The sequence below is a fragment of the Eptesicus fuscus genome, chromosome 18, assembly GCF_027574615.1.
Source record: "Eptesicus fuscus isolate TK198812 chromosome 18, DD_ASM_mEF_20220401, whole genome shotgun sequence".
Classification (NCBI taxonomy): domain Eukaryota; kingdom Metazoa; phylum Chordata; class Mammalia; order Chiroptera; family Vespertilionidae; genus Eptesicus; species Eptesicus fuscus.
This window is the reverse complement of record NC_072490.1, coordinates 24,436,361-24,457,427: the sequence shown is the minus strand read 5'-3', so window position 1 is coordinate 24,457,427 and position 21,067 is coordinate 24,436,361. Positions and strand designations below refer to the sequence as shown.

At 36.6% G+C, this 21,067-nt stretch overlaps 1 protein-coding gene across 3 annotated transcripts in view; it reads right to left on the bottom strand.

The window, feature by feature from the left end:
- ANKRD28 (ankyrin repeat domain 28) overlaps nt 1–21,067 on the bottom strand; it is a 145,608-nt gene that overhangs the window by 67,042 nt on the left and 57,499 nt on the right. For 2 of the 3 annotated variants that reach the window (XM_028129542.2, XM_028129536.2), the window contains one exon: nt 10,798–10,881. In XM_028129542.2, the coding sequence (XP_027985343.1) occupies nt 10,798–10,881 (84 nt within the window). Of the gene's footprint in view, nt 1–10,797; nt 10,882–12,268; nt 12,523–21,067 lie in introns of those variants that run through there. The other variant, XM_008153346.3, reaches the window with a different exon arrangement.

The following is a 21,067-nucleotide window of genomic DNA, read 5'->3' as shown; positions in this document are numbered from 1 at the left end:
GACAACACGGGCAGAAAACTACACTGGACATTAAGAAAACTGGGTTCTTATGCTATCTCTGCTAAATGGAAGGGACCAAATTAAATAAGCTCTAAGGGCCTTAGTTTCGCCTCATCTATAACAGATATGATTTAACTTCTGGATCTCCAAGATCACTTTCCCAACTATCCTAAAAAATGGAAGGCATGGTTTTTACCTTGGGGAAAATTCTTATAGAATCTAGGTATTAATTCATGTTGTAATCTAGATATTGCTTCATCAGTAGTAATATTAAAAAGAAAAATCCATAGAGCACCCTATTTTAAATACTAAATTTACTTTCTTCTACAAATTTAGCAGTAATCAAATACTCCAAAGCCAAGGCTTACTTGCTTTTCATAATAAAAAAACAACACCAAAATTATACATCAATACCAGGTCCTACAAAATAAAAGTAGAGGTGATGTCATCTATAATTGGGCAATTTTAATTATCAAACAAACACAGCTGTTTAGAAAACTAATATATAGAATTTCTACTTCAGAAATACTGCTGGACTATAATAGAAAATTGCCATTTCACAAAGCATGTGAAGTGTAAGTCTGAAAATATTCAGTGGAATTTCAGTCAGCTGTTTCAATCAATAAAATGCTTCTCAATGGCTTTTACAGAGCTACGTACAATTTTAATAGGCATATTTCCCTGAGTTCTGGGAGAACACAGGAGAAAGAATTCTCAGTAGAGTAACAGAGGGTAGAGGGTACAAGCAGAAAATCCCAGAGAACGGTAGAATATCCCCTTGTATACTCAGCTAAATACTGAGCAGCACATGTATGTAAGACTACTTACTACCTGAGACTGGTGAAAAGAACTATCCAAAACAACTCAAGTAGTTGTTTCCAACCACTTTTTCCTTACCATCCTGACCCAGGAGCCTTTTAAAATATTTTTCCCCCCCAACTGCCCCCATGAAATCCTAATACTGCTGTGTATCTAACTTATGCAACTTTGGCCCTTTGGAGGGCCACAAATCATTGTAACATATAAGATTTTTCTTACACATTCATTCATTCTCTCCACTCCCCCCCGCCCCCCCCCCCAAAAAAAAGTTTTGCTAACTTTGTGGTGAGATCACTCCCAATGAGAACAAATGGGTCAGAGGGAAGAGGATCCTGTTCCTACTAGGTAGGCTGGGAAAACTCTTCATTCCTAGAGCACTGGGTAGAGTACTATGAAAAATCTTACCTCAGCAGTAGAGAATTAGCATATATTAAAATGAAATAATATAACATTTACAGTAGGAACAAAATTTATAAAATATGGATATGGATAAATCTTACAAAGATGTAAAAGGCCACGCACAATGAAATTACAAAATTTGCTGAGAAATTAAAAATTACCAAATAAACGGAGAGATATCACTTGTTCCTGGGTTAAAAGACTCAAATATTGTTAAGTTGTTAAATTTTGCCAACTTGCTCTATAGATCAACACAACCCCAATTTCTTTTTTCCCCTAGAAATTGACATGAATGAATCTTGAAATAATTATGAATTTTAAAATTCATATGGAAACACAAAGAATTGAGAACAGCCAAAACAATTTTGAAAAAAAAAAAAAAAGTTAGCAATTTCAAGATGCACAGTATCATAACAGCATGGAATTGGCATTAAGCTAGACCAGTGGTCGGCAAACTCATTAGTCAACAGAGCCAAATATCAACAGTACAACGATTGAAATTTCTTTTGAGAGCTGAAAATCGACTTCTGCGCATGGGCCACAAAGTTTCAATCGCACTGTACGTGCGCGCCCGCACGTGCAATTTTGTGGAAGAGCCACACTCAAGGGGCCAAAGAGCCGCATGTGGCTCGTGAGCTGCAGTTTGCCGACCACTGAGCTAGACAAATACTAGTACATCAATGGAACATAACAGAGTCCATAAATAGATCCTCACATATATGGATAACTGACTTTTTAAAAAAAAAGTATATTTCTTTATTGATTTCAGAGAGGAAGGGAGAAGGAGAGAGAGATAGAAACATCAATGATGAGAGAGAATCATTGATCGGCTGCCCCCTGCACACCCCCTACTGGGGATTGAGCCCGCAACCCAGGCATGTGCCCTTGGCCGGAATCAAACCCGGGAACCCTTCAGTCCGCAGGCTGACGCTCTATCCACTGAGCCAAGCCAGCTAGGGCTGGACAACTGACTTTTGATAAAGATGCAAAGGCAATTTAATGAAGAAAAATAGTACAGCCTTTAAATAATTATTTTTTGTTGTTGTTAAGCCTTACAGAAGGATTTTTAAAAGAGAGTGGAAGGGAGGGGGGAAGAGAGAGAGAGAGAGAGAGAGAGATTGATTGGTTGTGGCATACCAGGTACATGCCCTTGCTCATGACCTTTGATCCACAGGCTGATGCTCTAACCACTGATCCAAACCAGCCAGGGCTAAGTAAGTATTTTAATAATTGGATATATCCATATATAACAAAGCAAACTTTAACATATGCCTTGCACCATATACAAATACTAATTCAAAAAAGATTATAGATCTAAATGTAATATTTAAAATTACAAAACTTCTAGAAGATTTAAGAAAATCTATGTGACACTAAGATTTTTTTAGATACAATGCCAAACCAAGATTCATAAAAGAATGTGATAAATTGGAATTCATCAAAATTTAAAACTTCTGCTTTTCAAAAACAACTCTTAAGAAAATGAAAATATAGCCAAAGACTGAGGACTTGCATCCAGAACATATAAAGAACTCTCAAAACTCAAGAGGAAGAAGACAATACATAAGAAAAGGAATCCAGCAAAAACACTTGAAAAGACATTTCACCAGAGAAGATATGGAGATTGCTAAGAAGTATGTGAAAGATGTTCAACATTATTAATTATCCCAGAAATGCAAATGAAAACCATAATAAAATATACTCTTTAACAGTGTTTAAGATGAGAAAACACTGATCATACCAAATATTTGTGAGGATGTGGAAAACCTGGAATTCTTACATTCTCTTGGTGGGAATGTATAATGAATGGTACAACCAGTTTGGAAATAGTTGTAGTGTCTTAAACAGTTAAATGTACACCTACCAAATGGTCAGACCATATCACCACTAGATAATTACTCAAGAAAAAAGGAAAGCATATGTTCATACAAAGACTTGTATACAAATGCCCACAGTAGCTTTATCTGTAATAGATGAAAAGGGAAACAACTGAAATATCAATTGGTAGGCCAGGGGAAAAAACAAGTTATGTATATCGATACAATGGAATACACTGAGGTTATGTGCACTCTGTACAACAGAAAGGAATGAACTATCAATATGTGCCACAAAATGAATGAATCTCGAAATAATTATGGTGTGAAAAAAGCTAGACAGCCCGGCTGGTGTGGCTCAGTGGTTGAGCATCGATCTATAACCAGATCATGGTTCGAACCCAGTTGGGGCACATGCCTGGGTTTCAGTCTCGATCCCCAGTGTAGGAAACAGCTAAACAATCATTCTCTCTCATCATTGATGTTTCTATCTCTCTCCCTCTCCCTTCCTCTCTGAAATCAATAGACAAGCCCTAACCGGTTTGGCTCAGTGGATAGAGCGTCGGCCTTCAGACTGAAAGGTCCCAGGTTCGATTCCAGTCAAGGGCATGTACCTTGGTTGCAGGCACATCCCCAGCAGGGGGTGTGCAGGAGGCAGCTGATGGATGTTTCTCTCCCATCAATGTTTCTGACTCTCTATCCCTCTCCCTTCCTCTCTGTAAAAAAAATCAATAAAATATATATATTTTTTAAAAAGCTAGACAAAAAAGGGACATATTGTATAACTTCACTTTTATAAAGCTTCAGAAAATACAAATTAATTTACAGGGACACAAAGCAGATCAGAGATTAGGGACAAATGAAATTATACATTTTAAATATATGCAATTTATTATATGTCAACTATACCTCAATAAAACAAAAAAAAAATTGCTAAGGTGCTGAGACCTATCAGATTATTTAGTAACTTCAGTTCAGTCTGATATTTAGGGCATTAATTTATGACATTTTTGCTATAATATGATTATCATTTTAAACTTATATATAATTATAATAAAATCATCAGGATTATTTCTAAATATACAATAAAGATACTTTATTTCTATGGAAAATACCATTGTTTACTCAACATTAATTTTTATATACATGTCCAATAAAGTTGCTTCAAACAAAAAATGTAGAGGACATTTAGTCTATTTGGGAAGTTAATGATATATTTAACCATAATAAATACAAACATTCTGAAATTTCTGCTTATTCACTAAAGCAGAATTTTTATCTGCTTGGTGAAAAGATCCCATTTATTATTACCAATTAGCAAAACTAGTTTATTTAACCAGATCAAAGAGGGGACTTGGTTAAATAAATTATGCTATGAACACATAATCTAAAACTATATGGCTATAAAGAAGAATGAGGAAGCTCTCTATATACTAATCTGGATGGGTTCCCAAAATATATTGGCGATGAAAAAAGATGCAGAACACATATGTGCTAAATAAGAAATCATGAGTGGAATACAAAAATAAGTCACCATCAGTTTCTAGCTGCCAAACAGCCGATTTTGCCCTAGCTGGTTTGGCTTAGTGGATAGAGTATGTTGGCCTGTGGACTGAAGAGTCCTAGGTTCGATTATGGTCAAGGGTATGTTCCTTGGTTGCAGGCTTGACCCCTGCCCCGGCCCTGGTTAGGGCACAAGCAGGATACAACCAATTCATGTGTCTCACATCAATGTTTCGGTCTCTCTCTCTCTCTCTCTCTCTCTCTCTCTCTCTCTCTCTCCCCTTCCTCTCTTAAATCAATAAAAATATGTATATTATTAAAAAAAAAGTTTCAAATTCAGGTACAAACAGAATGGTGGTTACCACAACGGAAAGAGGAGGTGGGGGTGGGGGGCAGGGAGGAAAGAGAAAAGTGAGTAAAATACGAGGTGACCAAAGGAGACTAGACTTCAGGTGGGGAGCACAAAATAGATTATACAGATGGTGTATTATAAAGTTGTACACCTGAATTTATGTTATTAACCAATGTTGCCCTAATAAATATAATTTTAAAAAAACCTAGCTGGTTTTATAACATAACACCTTCTTTATTTCAGGACCACCACAATAGCCATTTAGTCACAATGACAGAACATATACTCATTTATGGATCGTAGGGGACACTTGAATATTGGTGAAGTAAATTTTTAAATGTGAGGCTGGAATCTAGAAGCCCTGGCAAGAAGAGAAGAGAGGTGATGTTTCTAGACATGGAGCAATTATAGGGAAATTCCCTCCTGGGAAGAAGCTGAGGTGGGTCTCTCTTCTTTACACGGGAGCCAGCCAAAAGCAGGGTGGGTACACTTGAGATGGGGTGGAGGGTTGTGGCCTCCAATACCAATTTCTGTGGGAAGCTCAGAGACTGTATCCACATACAGTTTCAGGACACAGTGCACGTAAGCTCAGGTTACTGAATGAAGAGGTTTTAAGAACTTAGGAACATTGACAGCTTGGTGTACTCATTCAGCAGAAGTGACATGTGGCCACAGAAAGATTTGTTAACAATTAGAGCACTTCTTACTAATTTCCAGAAAAGACTACAATGGGAAGGATGGAGGTGGGTGAAATTCAGGCAACCTGTGTAAACTTAGGGTTTACTACTTTTTGTTAACTGCCAACAATGTTACTACAATAAAACATAATTATCTGCTTGTGTGATGTACATATACATGTATACATGTATGTTTATATTTGCCAAGCACTTCATCTGACAAAGTAAAATCAACACCACTTCAATAATCCCAGTAAGTTATCTTTGGAAACTTAGATGTTAATAATTTAGAAAACTACTTTGGCAAAACCAATCCCAAAATATTTTGAATGACATTGTACATTTAAAGGTAGCATTTTCAAAAATATTGTCAGATAATACAGGCAGGATCTACTGACTAGCTCTTTAATCAACTCTCTTTGAGTTTAAAAAGGATCACTCATAATCTAAGCCTTTCTCTGTTTTAAACACAAAAAAAACAGTGTGGGCTGGATTATAATTAACCCCAGTTTGATACTACTTTGAATGACATTTTTATCCAGCTAAAAAATAACGCACTAAGGGAAGTTTGTGTATTCACACATTTGCAATGCTAATGCCTGGCATTATGAAAATTAGAATCACATTTGTATTACAAGGTAGAAGTCCATAGAACATGAACATAACTTTTAGGAAAAAATCCATTTTTGAACCATTACTGCTTTATGTCACTATCTGGCAAAAGGAAAAATAATCCTCTCTCTCCAATTTACTTTTTTATTTCCCCAGTTACTGTCAAGTCTGACATGGGTTCAAATTCCTGTTCTGCTTCCTTACTGATCCTGAAGACATTTAACTTTTCTGAGTTTCAGTTTTATCACCTATTGGTGGAATGAAAATGTTAACCTACCAACTTTACAAGATTCTTTTGTGAATTAAATCAAGTAACATAAAAAGGTATGGGCATGTAATTGTCACTGAAATAAAATTCTAAAATTAACACCAATTTATATCACTCTGGATAGAGAAAAAAATTTCTACTTGTAGAAAATAATTTTCTCATAAAGTCAGACTTTTAATCTGAAATGTGTTATTAATATCTCAGCTTGAATTATTTGGGCTCCACAACATGGCATTAAATTCTAATAGATCCTAGGGAAAGGCATTTTATTATTATTATTAACACCCTGAAGGTCATTAATGTAATCCCACACATTTTACAACAAAAGAAAAGTGAGTCTTAAAGAAGTTAAATGGATTTGCTCAAGTAGTACAGCTAATAAGACTAGGAAGATACAAGTCTTTGACGTTTTATTTCAATTGTTCTTTTCACTATATATACCATTCTGCCTTTAAATTTTTGACTGTTTCACCATTTTGGTTTACAGTGCTTCTTCCACATCCAAGTAGTTTTCCAAATAGTCATTAAAAGTCTTCTATTAGGTTCCCTATCCAAACAACTATTTCCCTTTATTCCTTCCTATGAAAGTGCCTTTTTTCTGCAGATATGGAATATAATCAGTGATGATAAGCCCCTATTCTCACCTCAGCGGATGAACCAGGCAACGAACAATGCCTGATATACGCAAAAAGCTAATCCCAGTCTACCTTTGCTGGTGGCATGGTTCAGAGTGGGCCTGTAACTAATGGAATCTCGGGGGAAGTGTTGTGGGGATTCTGAAAAAGATGTTTTGGCTTGATTAAAGAAAGAAAATGTATAGGGAGAGACCCTTTCCACTTTCTTTGGTCTCATTACTGTTGTCATGAGTACACGATGCAACAGTCATCTCTTTAACATGAGGAGAGAGCTGAGAGTCTCACAGACAATCTCACCCACAGCTCTGACATTACTATCTTAACCAACCCCTAAATCACCTTGCTCTGGCTCACATTATATGATCAAAAAACCTGTATGTAGCCAGGTAGTCAATTATTTGTGGCCTAAAACAACAAATATAAAACTCCAGTATTTCCTAGTGAAATCACTTTACCTAGCTTCTACAAAAACTTCCTTCTCAGACCAAATATTATGAAGACATAATATTTTAAATTAGACTTTTGTTAAAAATCAATTATGTATGTTATTAAGAAAAATGGTATTTAGTGGCTCACCATAGTCAATAACTTCAGGATACGACTGAAGAAACTAATCTAAAATAATATCAATGTTCATTTAACAGAATAAAAACAATCTGAAACTCTTAATCCACCCTAAAATTTTTTTTGAAAAACCTAAGTTTCAAAAAGTCAGACATTATTCTCAAATACATATTTAAACTTATTTTAGAAAAACACCATTTTTCACACTGCCATAAACCTTAAAAATATTTTATTACCCATCAAGAGTCAGTGGATATTATATGACAAAACAGTATAAGTTTTATTACACACACATCTCTTAAAACCTGATGCGATTCCTTATCACAGAGGGCAGAAAGAGAAAAAAAAAAAGTATTATCTTGAATTAGAAGAATGGCCAAAGATTTAACAAATCTTACAATTATGACAATACTCTCAACTATCACAAGAGAAAAGGCCTAAAAGCAACCATAAAAAAGTTCATCATAATCCCATGAATCACTGAAAGCAACAGAGGGGTCATCCTCAAGAAGGGCCTACTAATTTGAAGTACAGAATTAACTTAGCTTCCAGTTCTGACCCAAGTTTCAGAGCAAGGGAACAAGCTAGATGTTAAGAAATGATGGTTAAAAGTAAGTAAAGAAAGGAATCTATAAGTACAGGCTTAAAATCATAGAAGTTAGGGGACAAAGGAGTAACACACTAGCTATCTATAATTATAAAAGCGTCATATGCTAATTAGACTGGACGTCTTTCTGGATGGCCTTCATTCTGGAAAAGCTGCAGTAGGCGGGGGCCAAGGCCCTTGCACGAATTTCGTACATCGGGCTTCTAGTACATATGTAATAGCTTCCAAGGACATCACAGCAGAATAAACTGATGCTCAAAAATGATTCTGAATAAAAATTTTAAAATTTAGGGTAATTTAATTAATATAGTAGAAAAGCAGTGTTAACTATAATGAGACTTGTAATGATTGACAAATTAACCATCATGGTTAAGTAGAATTATAGTCCAAATTTTCTCACCAAGATATGATTTGCTAGTACTAAAAACAACAACAAACCACTACAAAAAAACAAAAACCTAGAGTTAAACAGAACAGAAAGCTGTTTTCCTCCTTTTCATAAGTCATTATTTTCTATCTTATGAAAAGTAGACTCTCCAGGATATATCAATTAGTTAAAGTGACCAGGCACTTCATTTAAACTAAAAATAAAAATTAAGAAAATCCTGAATTAGGTGCATGTTTCCAATAAATATAAACTTAAAAAAGTTCACTTAAGAAGGTTTAAGGGGAAAATGTTGGATGAAAGAAGGTGAAAGGATTCGCGCAAAAAAAAAACACGCATAACCCATAGACACAGACAACAGTGTAGTGATGGCCAGAGAGAAGGGGGGCTGGGGGCTGGATGGAGGTGGGCAAAGGGTGGAAAATGGGGGACATCTGTAATACAGTCAACAATTTTTCAAAAAAGTAAAAAATTAAAAAAGAATTTAAGTAAAAAACTAAAAACTTTGGGAGAAAAAGAAAACGTAATTTTCTTTTATGGATTAGGAACAATCTTTTAGGAAATATAATGATAGCATTTTGATCAATACCCTATGCTAGATGAAACCATTTTGGCTAAAGATTCAAATCTATTCAAATAATCCACCTTTAAAATATCAAATAAATACTTTTTACATCTACTTAACATTAAGTAATCACAGTAATGTTGCATGAAAGAATGGAAGATGAGAGTTCAAGATGAGCTTTCAGGGTTTTCTTAGAATTACCAATCCTTTCCAGGTCATCTATTTTAGTGTTGCTATAGTGACTCTATGAATCATGATCTTCCTCCCACACTCTGTAATTCAGAGGACTAATTAATTTGACATTATAGTAAACTAGAGGCCTGGTGCACAAATTCGTGCACGGGTGGGATCCCTCGGCCTAGCCAGCAATCAGGGCTGATCGGGGCAGTCTTGCCCCAGTCCCGAATGGGGCCCATTGGGACCAGCCAGCTGGGGGTTGGGGAGGAAGACTGCGGGAGGTTGACCAGCAGCGGGAGTTTGGCTGAAGGAGCGCACTGACCACCAGGGGGCAGCTCCTGCATTGAGCGTCTGCCCCCTGGTGGTCAGTGCACATCATAACTACTGGCCGGTCATCCAGTCGTAGCAGTCGCTTAGGCTTTTTTTAAAAATATATTTTATTGATTTTTTTACAGAGAGGAAGAGAGAGGGATAGAGAGCTAGAAACATTGATGAGAAAGAAACATCGATCAGCTGCCTCTTGCACACACCCTACTGGGGATGTGCCCACAACCAAGGTACATGCCCTTGACCGGAATCGAACCTGGGACCCTTGAGTCCGGAGGCCGACGCTCTATCCACTGAGCCAAACCAGTCTCGGCCGCTTAGGCTTTTATATGTATATATAGATTACCTATTTTTAGCCTCAGTTTAGTAAATTAAAGAAATTACTGGCCACTGGAAAACACACAGAGAGGAAATTTATCCATATACTCGTTTTTTTCTTAAACTCTCCCTTATGCCAGTTCTGAATTTAAAATCCACTATATTTTTAAATTTGGAGACTTTTCAAACAATGTGTCATTCTTTATTTTACTAAGAGACTAACAGATGAGTCTTTGTGTATGTTTACCAGAATTATTTACAGAAAAATCTGATCTTATAATCTAGTTAGATATAATATAAACTTAATAAAAATGTCTTTATTTTGAGTTCACAAAAAAGAACCCTCATTTGAAATACATATAAGAAATGAACAGTGAAGTGTCAAGATGTCTACAACTTACTTTCAAATGGGATTCAGTAGAAGGAAAAAATATATGTATGTACATGTAAAAATATAAATATATAATCTGTGTAAATTGGATAAAGCAAATGTGGCAAAAGATATTCAGAGTATTTTTTCAACTTTTCTGTGAAAAATTTCAAAGTAAAAAGCCAGGGGAACAAAGGCCCTTCACAGGCTCCTAATTCTCTTGTATTTTAGTCATTACTCTGAATATATGCCCAGTCCCTTCCTTTTTTTGCCCCAAGATGCTTCTTAACCTCATTTAAAACAACTGTTACAGAATTGTTATGTCTTTTTAACAAAAATCATAACTCTAGGAAAAAGGTTTAAAAGTAGGCTTAAAGGCATGTATCAGTGAATTAATTGTTTTACCTGAAAGTTAACATCTTCTTTCTTAAATATTAGTGCTCGAACTTCATCAGGATCTCCATTAAATATAGCTTGCACCAGTGATGGCTAAAATATAAGAGAGTAATAAAAACATTAATCACAGCACATGGATGATTCTAAAGATATTTCCACATAACTTTTAAAATTATTTTTTAATACTCACCCAAGGATATGTTTTTATTGATTTATTTAGAGAGAGAGGAAGGGGGGAGAGGGAGAAAAGTAAAGGAAGAGGGAGGGAGGGAGAAAGAGAGAGAGAGATAGAGACAGGCAGAGAGAGACAGACAGGGAGAAACATCAACGTGAAAGAGAAACAGATTGGTTGCTTCCCATACGAGCCCCAACTGGGGATCGAACTCAAAACCTTTTGGTGTATGGGATAATGCTCCCATCAACTGAGACACCTGGCCAGGGCTCCACATAACTTTTCAATCTAAAAAATTTTTTCCCTATAGCAACAATAATCATTTGGTTTTTGATATTAACCAAAAGTTTCATGAAGTCAAATCACATGAAAATACATGATTCCTCCTTGTGGGGGTGGGGGGGGAGGCCTAATTTTAAAAAATCAATTCAAAATTACCAAAACTAGGTGATGTAACAAGTGCAAGCCTTTTGTTTATATATATGGTAAAAAGAAAGTTACTGCCAAATACAAGGGTGAAATCTCAACTTCTACTTTTTGGACACAATTTATCAAACAAGAAGTTTGACAAGTTTGAGGCTCAGCAAAGAAGGCCTCTTTGAAAAGTTCTGTTTGTGGCATCAAAGTATTTGCATGGGTCAGCATTGCATGTATAAAGATATAAATCTAAAGAAAAGCTGGCAATTGATGAAAATCACTACTATTCGGAGACCAAAAACAATTGTATACCTGATCAAGAAGCAAACACGTGCATGTCTAAATATAACAATTTCTCAATCAACGACATGGCCTCTCTGATAAGATATCATATTATACCAGTCAAATAAAGAAGCCAATTGACAACAACATTAAAAATAAGGTTAAGAATAAAGTCTGAGTCTTTTCCTATAAAAAGTCTTGCATGTAAATACATAAAATTCATTACAGAAAAGACCATGCCTCGGTGTTGCTGGCAGTAGTCAACCTTTCCTAAAATATAGAGCTCTTCATTCTTATTACATCAGTTTTAAAACCACAAAATGAAAACAGAAACATGGTTGCCACAACTACTATTCTCAGTTATTTTTTTAAGTCTTTTAAAGAGATTAAAAGATAGCAAATAAAATCTAAAATGTTATCTAAACATCTGAAAAAGTAAAACACAGAGATGTGTGCATTTTATAAACAATATTGCATACTTATACATCTACATTGCTTTTATTTGGGTTTTTAATGAAACTAGTGGAAACTAACTTTATTCTTAAAAAAATAAAATTTATTCTACTAGTTCAGTAGAATACAGTAAACATATAAACTCTCATATCTTACCAATACATTCCCAGAAGGTGGAGCATGTAGGGATTTATTTTCCTGTGGCAATTTAGAAATGAATGCAGGAGATTCATCTTCTACCTCCTCCAAAACAACAATACACACTCGACTCATTCGCTCTTTTCAAACACTAGATTCCCAGCTATGTAATAAAAGTCACAGTTGGAAGAGCACAAGTAGTTTTTCCTCCTCTTCTGTATGACACTTAGAATCATTCTCTGAACAGCACAGCTGTTTGGTTTTTTTTTTAAGTTAATAAGTACTACCGGAAAAACTTAAGTTTAAAATTATGACTACATAACTTATAACTTCCTAAAACCAACAAAATTCAGTTATTTTCTGTTGGGTGATTGCAATACTTAAAAAGAAATTTCACATCAACATGTCAATTAACTAAAAAGGAGTACAAGCTCATTTAAAAATATTTTTCCTCTACCAAAATAGTCATATTGCTCTGTCTCACAGAAATTTACTTGCATAAAAGATCATTGTTTTGGGTGACACCACCACGCAATGCAGAATGAAATGAGAAACAACTGCTGTGACAGAGATAATTACAGCTATACCCACTCTTGCTTGCAAGGTCATATAGTTACCAGTAGCTGGCTTGCTTATAATTGAAAATTAAAATTAAACTCTCATTATTCTGTTTCCACTTCTAATTTGTCTTCATTTCTTCAGCTTCACTGGCTTAATACAGACACTATCCAGAAAAAGAAAAGAAAAAACATCTAGAGCTCAGCACAAATTTTTTAAATGCAGCTCAGAGGTTGACAATTCTTTCTGTGTTTGGGAAAGAAAAAACACACAACACTCTGCATTAATAGCAAAGCTGCAGTACATTTACATGCGATGAGTCAGATCACAAGAGACAATAGGACTCTTGGTACTAGAATACAGCTTGATTAATCCAGATATTCCATATAATAGAGGAAACACAGATAGCTTTATTCCCATCGATAGCATAAGCAAGGCAGAGCGTTCATTCTTTCTTCATCAGGCAGTTGTCTGTGGCTGCTCCAGCAAAAGGGCACAGACACCAGGCAGAAATGGTGCTAGCGGGAATCCTAATAGAACAGGCAGGCCGAGAAGGAATCAGAAGACATTTGAGCTCAAATTACCGCTTCAGGCTTTTCATTTAAAAAAGAGAAAGGGAGAAAACCCCAGTAGTTTATCATTCCAGTGTTTCCTTTGATCTCCACATGAATACAGCTTCCACTAAATAGTCTTCATTCAGAGGAAAAAACAGCAGACTGTGCATCTTCTTTGAGCCAACTACTTTATTCAATCATCTGCCTCGGTGCCAATACAGTTTCCTTCCACTGTGAAAACCGCTACAGTTATCCTTTTCAGTAGATTTCAGATGCTTCCCTGGTACTCAGATGATCTTGCAAAACGCCACCGACACCTCTAAACGAGTAGGTCCTTAAACAATATCTATAGAACTTCAGGACTGGCCCCACAGACGCATTCCAACTGAGCAACACTCTGAACAGCAAAGACTGCAGCACCGCAGAATGAAATGCCTAGTAATGCTCACATGTTACACTTACCAGAGATCTGAGCTACTGCTCGAGATGTAACTTCCTCTAGCAGTAGAAAAAACAGTGCACTTGGACTGCCTTCACAATTAGAAGGTTCATGCCAGTTCTGTGACTAATCCAGATCAAACTGAAAAATTCTAACTGAAAAATGAGTGCGCTTTTAACATTTTCCACTAAAAGCCACAAGGAAATCTGGTGTACTGCCTCTGCTGACTAACACTGGTTTTAGCAAGTAAACAATTTCAAACAGCTTAACTGTTTTTGTGTGTTACAATAAAGCAAATGTTTAACCCTATAATGACAGCTGCATTAAGAATGTCTTCAGTGAACCTAAATAAGAGAATCAGAAATGAAGGAGAAATATTTTATGAACATATAAAAATCATGAACCTAAGGCTTTATTCTTATTTTTTACCAAGACCATTTAAAATCTAGCAGATGTATGTTATTTTCAAGGATACAAAGAAGTTGAAACAAAATAAATTTAAGATTTACTAACAATTTTTATATTGTGGAATTTAATCAAGTCATATTTTTAAAGAAAAAAATAAAATTTCCTAAGTTAGAAACCCTAATTCTAAAATTCTATGGATCATATGAATTTTCACCTAAGAAATGGAATAATTCTACCTTCCCATCTGGAAATGGAATAAAGTCTTAAAATCTGTTAAAAACATAAAACTATTGTTTAAAGTCCCTGGTACAGAATTATCTATGTTAAAGGCAAAGGGTAACACAAAGAAAGCAAAAAATCTCCCACCCCTATAAAATTAATATTCCCAAAGCTACAAATAAGTCTCAAAAACTATCAATTTATAGTTGGCTTTCTCCCCCCCATTTCTGTTTACTCAACCAATGGGGTTATTTCCCAACAGAAAAATTACAAACGCAATACCATAGTTCCCCTTCAATCTTTCTTTTTTCTTCTATCAACTAGCATTTTTATTAATAAACATAACAGTTATTCTGAACATTTATGATGTGCTAGGGTGCTGTACTTTGTCAGCACATTAACCTTGCTACATTCTCATATTATTCATGAAAAAACAGACTCAGAAATTAAATGTTTTATCCAAAGTCATACAAATTAGTAAAGTTGTGCCTAATTTCAAACACATGTTCTTTCCAATCTAGACTGCTTCCACTGAGTGTATGTACACACACACACACTCTCAAGATCTTTGCAACCTATAATGGTTGTGAAAGGTTTGGGTAACAAAGGAATATACTATTTGTTGCGATAATATTCCCTTATTTTTAAATGGGTACTTCAGGGCTAGTCTTACCACATTAATTTAAGCCAGTTTATTTACCAAAACATGGAGAAAACTAACAAACAAAAAAACACCCCAGCATGCTACAGATAAGTATGCAAGAATTTAAGAACAAAAACCATTAAATATCAATTTATGAAAAAAACCTATAACCCAGATATAGCTGTACCAAGATACTAAAATATGCTAACAATTTACCTAATTGTATTTTAAGATATATAAAATGATTTAAGATCAAATTAAAGACATGCAAATATTTTGACATACAAAAATGATGTTAACTACCTCCATATAACCAAATAAAAAATATCATTTTGATATTTGAAATATCTGAAAATGAAATCACTATAGTAACAATATCCTAATATTCTATCTTCTCTTTTTTTCTTTCCCACGCCCCCCCCCCCCAAAAAAAAAAAAACCCAAAATATTTTTTATGGGAAATTTTAACTTGTTCCAAAGTATCCAATGTATAAATAAATTCATGAGACTTAAGCAGGTATATCTTGTTTCTTGTTCTAAGTTCATTTCCATACTTAGGTCTTTCCTAAGCAGAAAACAAGGTCCTTGAAGGCAGGGACTGTGTTATATACATACTGTTTCCTTCCACTTTCTTTCGACTGTCAATAATTTCACTGAAATAAATTATATTATATCACAAGACTAAGAATGGTAAAATTATAAAACACAATGGGGGGATTCACACACACACACACACACACACACACACACACACACACACTTTAATCAGGAAATACAGGAGGCAGTAAGGTACAAAATGAGTTTTGAAAGCTTAGTAGGCAAACTAATTTAAATGTAGAAGTTGACAGGATATAAAACAACTAGAGGCCTGGTGCACGGGATTTGGGCACTGGTGCGGGGCTCATCCTGGTCAGCCGAGCAGCTGTGGAACTGCCCTCTGAGCGGCTGTTCCCGCTGCAGGAGTGCCGTTCATCCCACTGTGGGAGCGCACTGATCACCAGGGGGCAGCTCCTGCATTGAGCATCTGCCCCCTGGTGGTCAGCACGCATCATAGCGACTAGTCAACCTGTTGTTCCGCCGTTCGGTTACTGGGCTTTTATTATATAGGATAGAATGATATAGGATGACATAGGATGACAGCTAAAACTAAGGGCTCAGGAGTCAGCCTACCTTGAGTTCAAATTCTGATTCCATTATTTATGTGTCTTTGGGCAAACTACCTAAATTTCCAGAGCCTATATTTTCCAGAGCTTTTTATCTAGAAGAAATACTGTAGCCCTAGCTCGTTTGGCTCAGTGGATGGAGCATCAGCCAGGGACTGAAGGGTCTGAAAAGGAGACAGGTAATAAATATTTAAGAAATTACAGATGGAGAACATACTTATAACATATGAACAAAGTCTGTGCAAACTTAAGTTCAACATTGTGTTATTGTTTGTGTGTTTTGTTTTTGTTTTAGTTGAACAATGGTAAGGGACTGTGGTTTATTTCTTGAGGCACTTACTTCTTAGGCCAAAGTATATATACTGTGTTTAGTAAACCAACGATTTGTGCATGAAAAGGTACTCAACATCATTAAGCATTGGGGAAATGCAAAGCCAAATAATCCTTCCAATCATTAACCTCCTGTGCTTTATGCTAAAATGTATCCTATCAAAAGCTTACTCCTACTCTTTACCAAATCAAGGAATGGTAAAATGCATTTAACCTTCATTTTACTGATAAAATTTAACATCCTGAAAGGTAATTTTAGATTCTTAATTTTTTTGACACACATGATTTTTTCCTTTTTGCATAGAGAGTCCATCCAAAGCTCAATTTATCTCTTACAAATCTGCAAACCCATGTTGATTATCACAGAATAAAATACTTCACTTTAGGATCAAGTAACTACTCTGGGCCAAGCTAGTTTACATGTATTATGGTGAAGGATAGTAAGGAAGTGAGTTCAAACCATGTTTCAGAAACATTTCTCATAATTCATGAATCCTAAGCAATCATCTTTTAAAAAAAGTTTTTATTGTTTTTTTAGAGAAAGAGGAAGGAAGAGGGAGAAAGAGAAACATCAATCGATTTCCTCCTGTCCGCCCCCTACTGTGGATGGAGCCCACCACCTGGGTATGAACCCTGATCGGGAATCAAACAAGCAACCTCTCAGTGCATGGGAAGACGCTCAATCAATTGAGCCACACTGGCCAGGACCTAAACTATCATCTTGAGCTATACTTCATCTGTGTATTTTAGAAAAAGACTTATGAACAGATTTAAAAGAAAATGGGGTAGAAGGAGGGGGAAAATTAAGAAATCGTTGCTTTCTATGATGCTGGTCAGATTTCCATGTGATTAGTACAGCCACTGCAAAAATGTCACACAGTTGACCCTTGAACAACATAGGTTTGAATTGCATAGGTCCATTTACATGTGGGTTCGCCCCCCCCACCCCCAATAAATACTGTAAATGTATTATCTCTGCCTTGTGCTTTTCTTAATCTTCTCTCTAGCTTAGTTTATTGTAAGAATACAGTATATAAACCATAAAAACATGTGTTAATTGACTGTTTATATTATCAGTAAGGCCTCTGGTCAACAGTAGTCTATTAGTAGTTAAGCTACTACTAAGAGTCAAAAATTATATGTAGATTTTCAACTATTCAGGAGAGAGGGAAGGTCAGCATCCCAACCCCACATCGTTCAAGGGTCAGGTGTGTACTTAAAAAATGATTAATTCAAAATCCTTTCAAAAGGTACAATTTAATTTTCTGCATGTAATGAATTTATAACCTAGGTCATTTAAAAACATTTACCCAGTCATATTTCCAAAATGGCTGACAACCAACATTACCTGAAGATTAAGTGGTTTGACTCAACTGTTATGTTACAACTAGAGGCCCGGTGCACAAAATTTGTGCACTGGGGGGGGGGGGGAGTGGAGGGTGTCCCTCAGCCCAGCCTGCAACTCTCTCCAATCTGGGGCCCCTCGGGGGATGTCCAACTGGGATCCCACAGGGATCGGGCCTAAACCGGCAATCGGACATCCCTCTCACAATCCGGGACTGCTGGCTCCCAACTGCTCGCCTGCCTGATTGCCCACAACTGCCCTCCCCTGCAGGCCTTGTCCCCTCCAACTGCCCGCCCCTGCTGGCCTGGTCACCCCCAACTGTCCTCCCCTGCAGGCCTGGTCCCCCCCAACTGCCCTCCCCTGCTGGCCTGATCGCCCACAACTACCCTCCCCTGCCAGCCATCTTGTGGTGGCCATCTTTGACCACATGGGGGCTGTCATCTTGTGTGACAGTGTGAGGGTCAATTTGCATATTACTTCTTTATTATATAGGATGATTAAGTAGTAAATGGTTAATCCTTCCATCATTAATATTATATATTACATATTGTTAACACATTATTAGTATTACATATTATTAATCTGATGTGTTCTTTGCAAATACCTATATTCAGCATCCATTCTTCTCATCTTCCACTCTACTAAAACATCCAGTTTTTAAGTAAGTACAGAGCCTCACAAAGAACACTACACTTCTCAGCTTCCCTTGTAGCTGAGTGCCACATGACAAAATTCTGACCAGTATTTTAAGTAGAGGTGTTGTGCAGCTTCCAGAAAACGTAAAAGGACAAATGGCATATCTACCCTACTTCCTCAAACAGTAGGCTAGAGAGGATCTAAGTCCCTGAGGACTGTGAGATAGAACTGCCATGAAGCCCTGGACAGCATATGTCCCAACTTTTAGAGAGAAATAGTTCTGCCTTGTTTAATCATTGTAATTTTCTGTCTCTTTTACTTGGAGCTGAACCTAACTCTAAGCGGTAGTCCTTACTCTTCCTTTAGTCATTAATCAGGGGGTATATATCTTTCCAGTCCTGTTCTTCCACCCTCCACACTCTAGTACAGAATAACTGCTTAAGTTTTCAACAAATAAAATGAATTACAAACACTAGCTGCAACAAATTGTAACAGAAACAATAACTGGTCAGAAAACAGCTCAAAGAACAATTCACTACATTATCCTGAGTAAGCAAAGAAAAACCAGCAGAGGGAAAAGAAAATAAACATTTATCACAAATATTCTCACTAAATTCTCTATAAACTCTGGTAGGTACTATTATCCAATTTGTATCCGGGAAATAGAAACTTGGTAACATCTTGTCAGTCAATGACTCATCCATTTATCTATATTTATTCATCATCTACTATGTGCCAGGATTTCTGCTAGGCTGAGGAAATTAAAATGTCAATCCTTGTTCTAATGGAGCTTACACACAAATAAATATTATATAACTGCAAACTGTGATAAACTGTAGAAGAAAAAAGAATTAGAAGGGAAGGAACTAGAGGAAGGTCCAAATGGCTAGAGCAAACAATCATGAGGGACAATGGCAAATGTAGCTGGAGAAATAGGTAAACTCAGATTACACCAGGCCTTGTAAGCCAAGTTATAAAATTTATATTTTTCATTGATCAATAAGTCCTTAACAATTTTTAAGCAAGAATGTCATCATGCTTTGCTTTGAACTGGATGTAGGAATGAGGGAGAAGGAGTGTTCACAAACAACTCCCAGGTTTTGACTTAAGCAATTAGTGCCTACTAGAGTTTAGGCAATTTGGGCCTTCTTCAGTTTCCAAATTACAAACTGAAGAATATGATTTATTATATTAGGTCAAAGGTCTCTTCAAGCTCTAAATCGGTTTCAAATCTTAATCCAAAGTCTGTATCTTAGCATCTACCCTCATGATTTGAAAACAGTGTTAACAATCTTAAAGTTGCCTAATTCCAGGAGGGTGTAAAAAGTTCCCAAAGGATAGTGAGATATGGTTCAATCCTCCTCAAACTCCAGTACATTGAAATAACATAAAAACCTTTGGTAAGAATACCTTATTTTAAAAATGTTCACCAAAATTACAATAGCAACTGACTAAACATATATTTAATATTAATATTTCCACTCTAGTATAACTACCATGCCAAGAGATTACAAAATGTCACATATGACCTTCACCTTCAAAGGCGTTACACAACCCAGTGATTTTTTTCAGTGAAATCAAAAGCACAGGCAACAAAAGCAAATATAAACAAGCAGTATTACATCAAACTAAAAAGTCTGCACAGCAAAGAAAACCATCAGAAAAATAAAAAGACAACCATGAAATGGAATATTTACAGTCCATAAAACTGATCATGGATTAATATCTAAAATATATAAGGAACTCATACAATTCAATAGCAAAACAAAAGTAACAACAAAAAAACCCACCAAAAAAATACAAAATAAAACACAGTTGACCCTTGAACATGGGCTTGAACTGCACGGGGCCACGTATATGCAGTTTTTTCAGTAAGTATACACTTGGCCTTCCATATCCTAGCAAGCATGACATGCTTGTAGAGGTTCACATTCAGATTCAATCAACCAGAGATCTTAAACAGGCCCCTCCTCCCCCCACAAATATATTTTTACTAGAGGCCCGGTGCACAAAATTCGTGCACCGAGGGGGGTTGTCCCTCAGCCCAGCCTGTACCCTATCCAATCTGGGACCCCTCTCAGAATCCAGGACTGCTGGCTCCCAACTGCTTGCCTGCCTGCCTTCCTGATTGCCCCTAACCGCTTCTGCCTGCCAGCCTGATCACCCCCTAACCACTCCGCTGCCAGCCTGTTTGCCCCCAACTTCCCTCCTCTGCCGGCCTGGTCACCCCTAACTGCCCTCTCCTGCAGGGTTGATCACCTCCAACTGCCCTCCCTTACAGGCCTGGTCCCTCTCAACTGCCTCCCTTGCAGGCCAGGTGCCTCTCAACTGCCCTCTCCTGCTGGCCATCTTGTGGTGCCCATCTTGTGTCCACATGGGGACAGGATCTTTGACCACATGGGGGCAGCTATATTGTGTGTTGCAGTGATGATCAATCTGCATATTACTCTTTTATTAGATAGGATAGAGGCCTGGTACAGGGGTGGGGGCCAGCTGGTTTGCCCTGAAGGGTGTCTCTGATC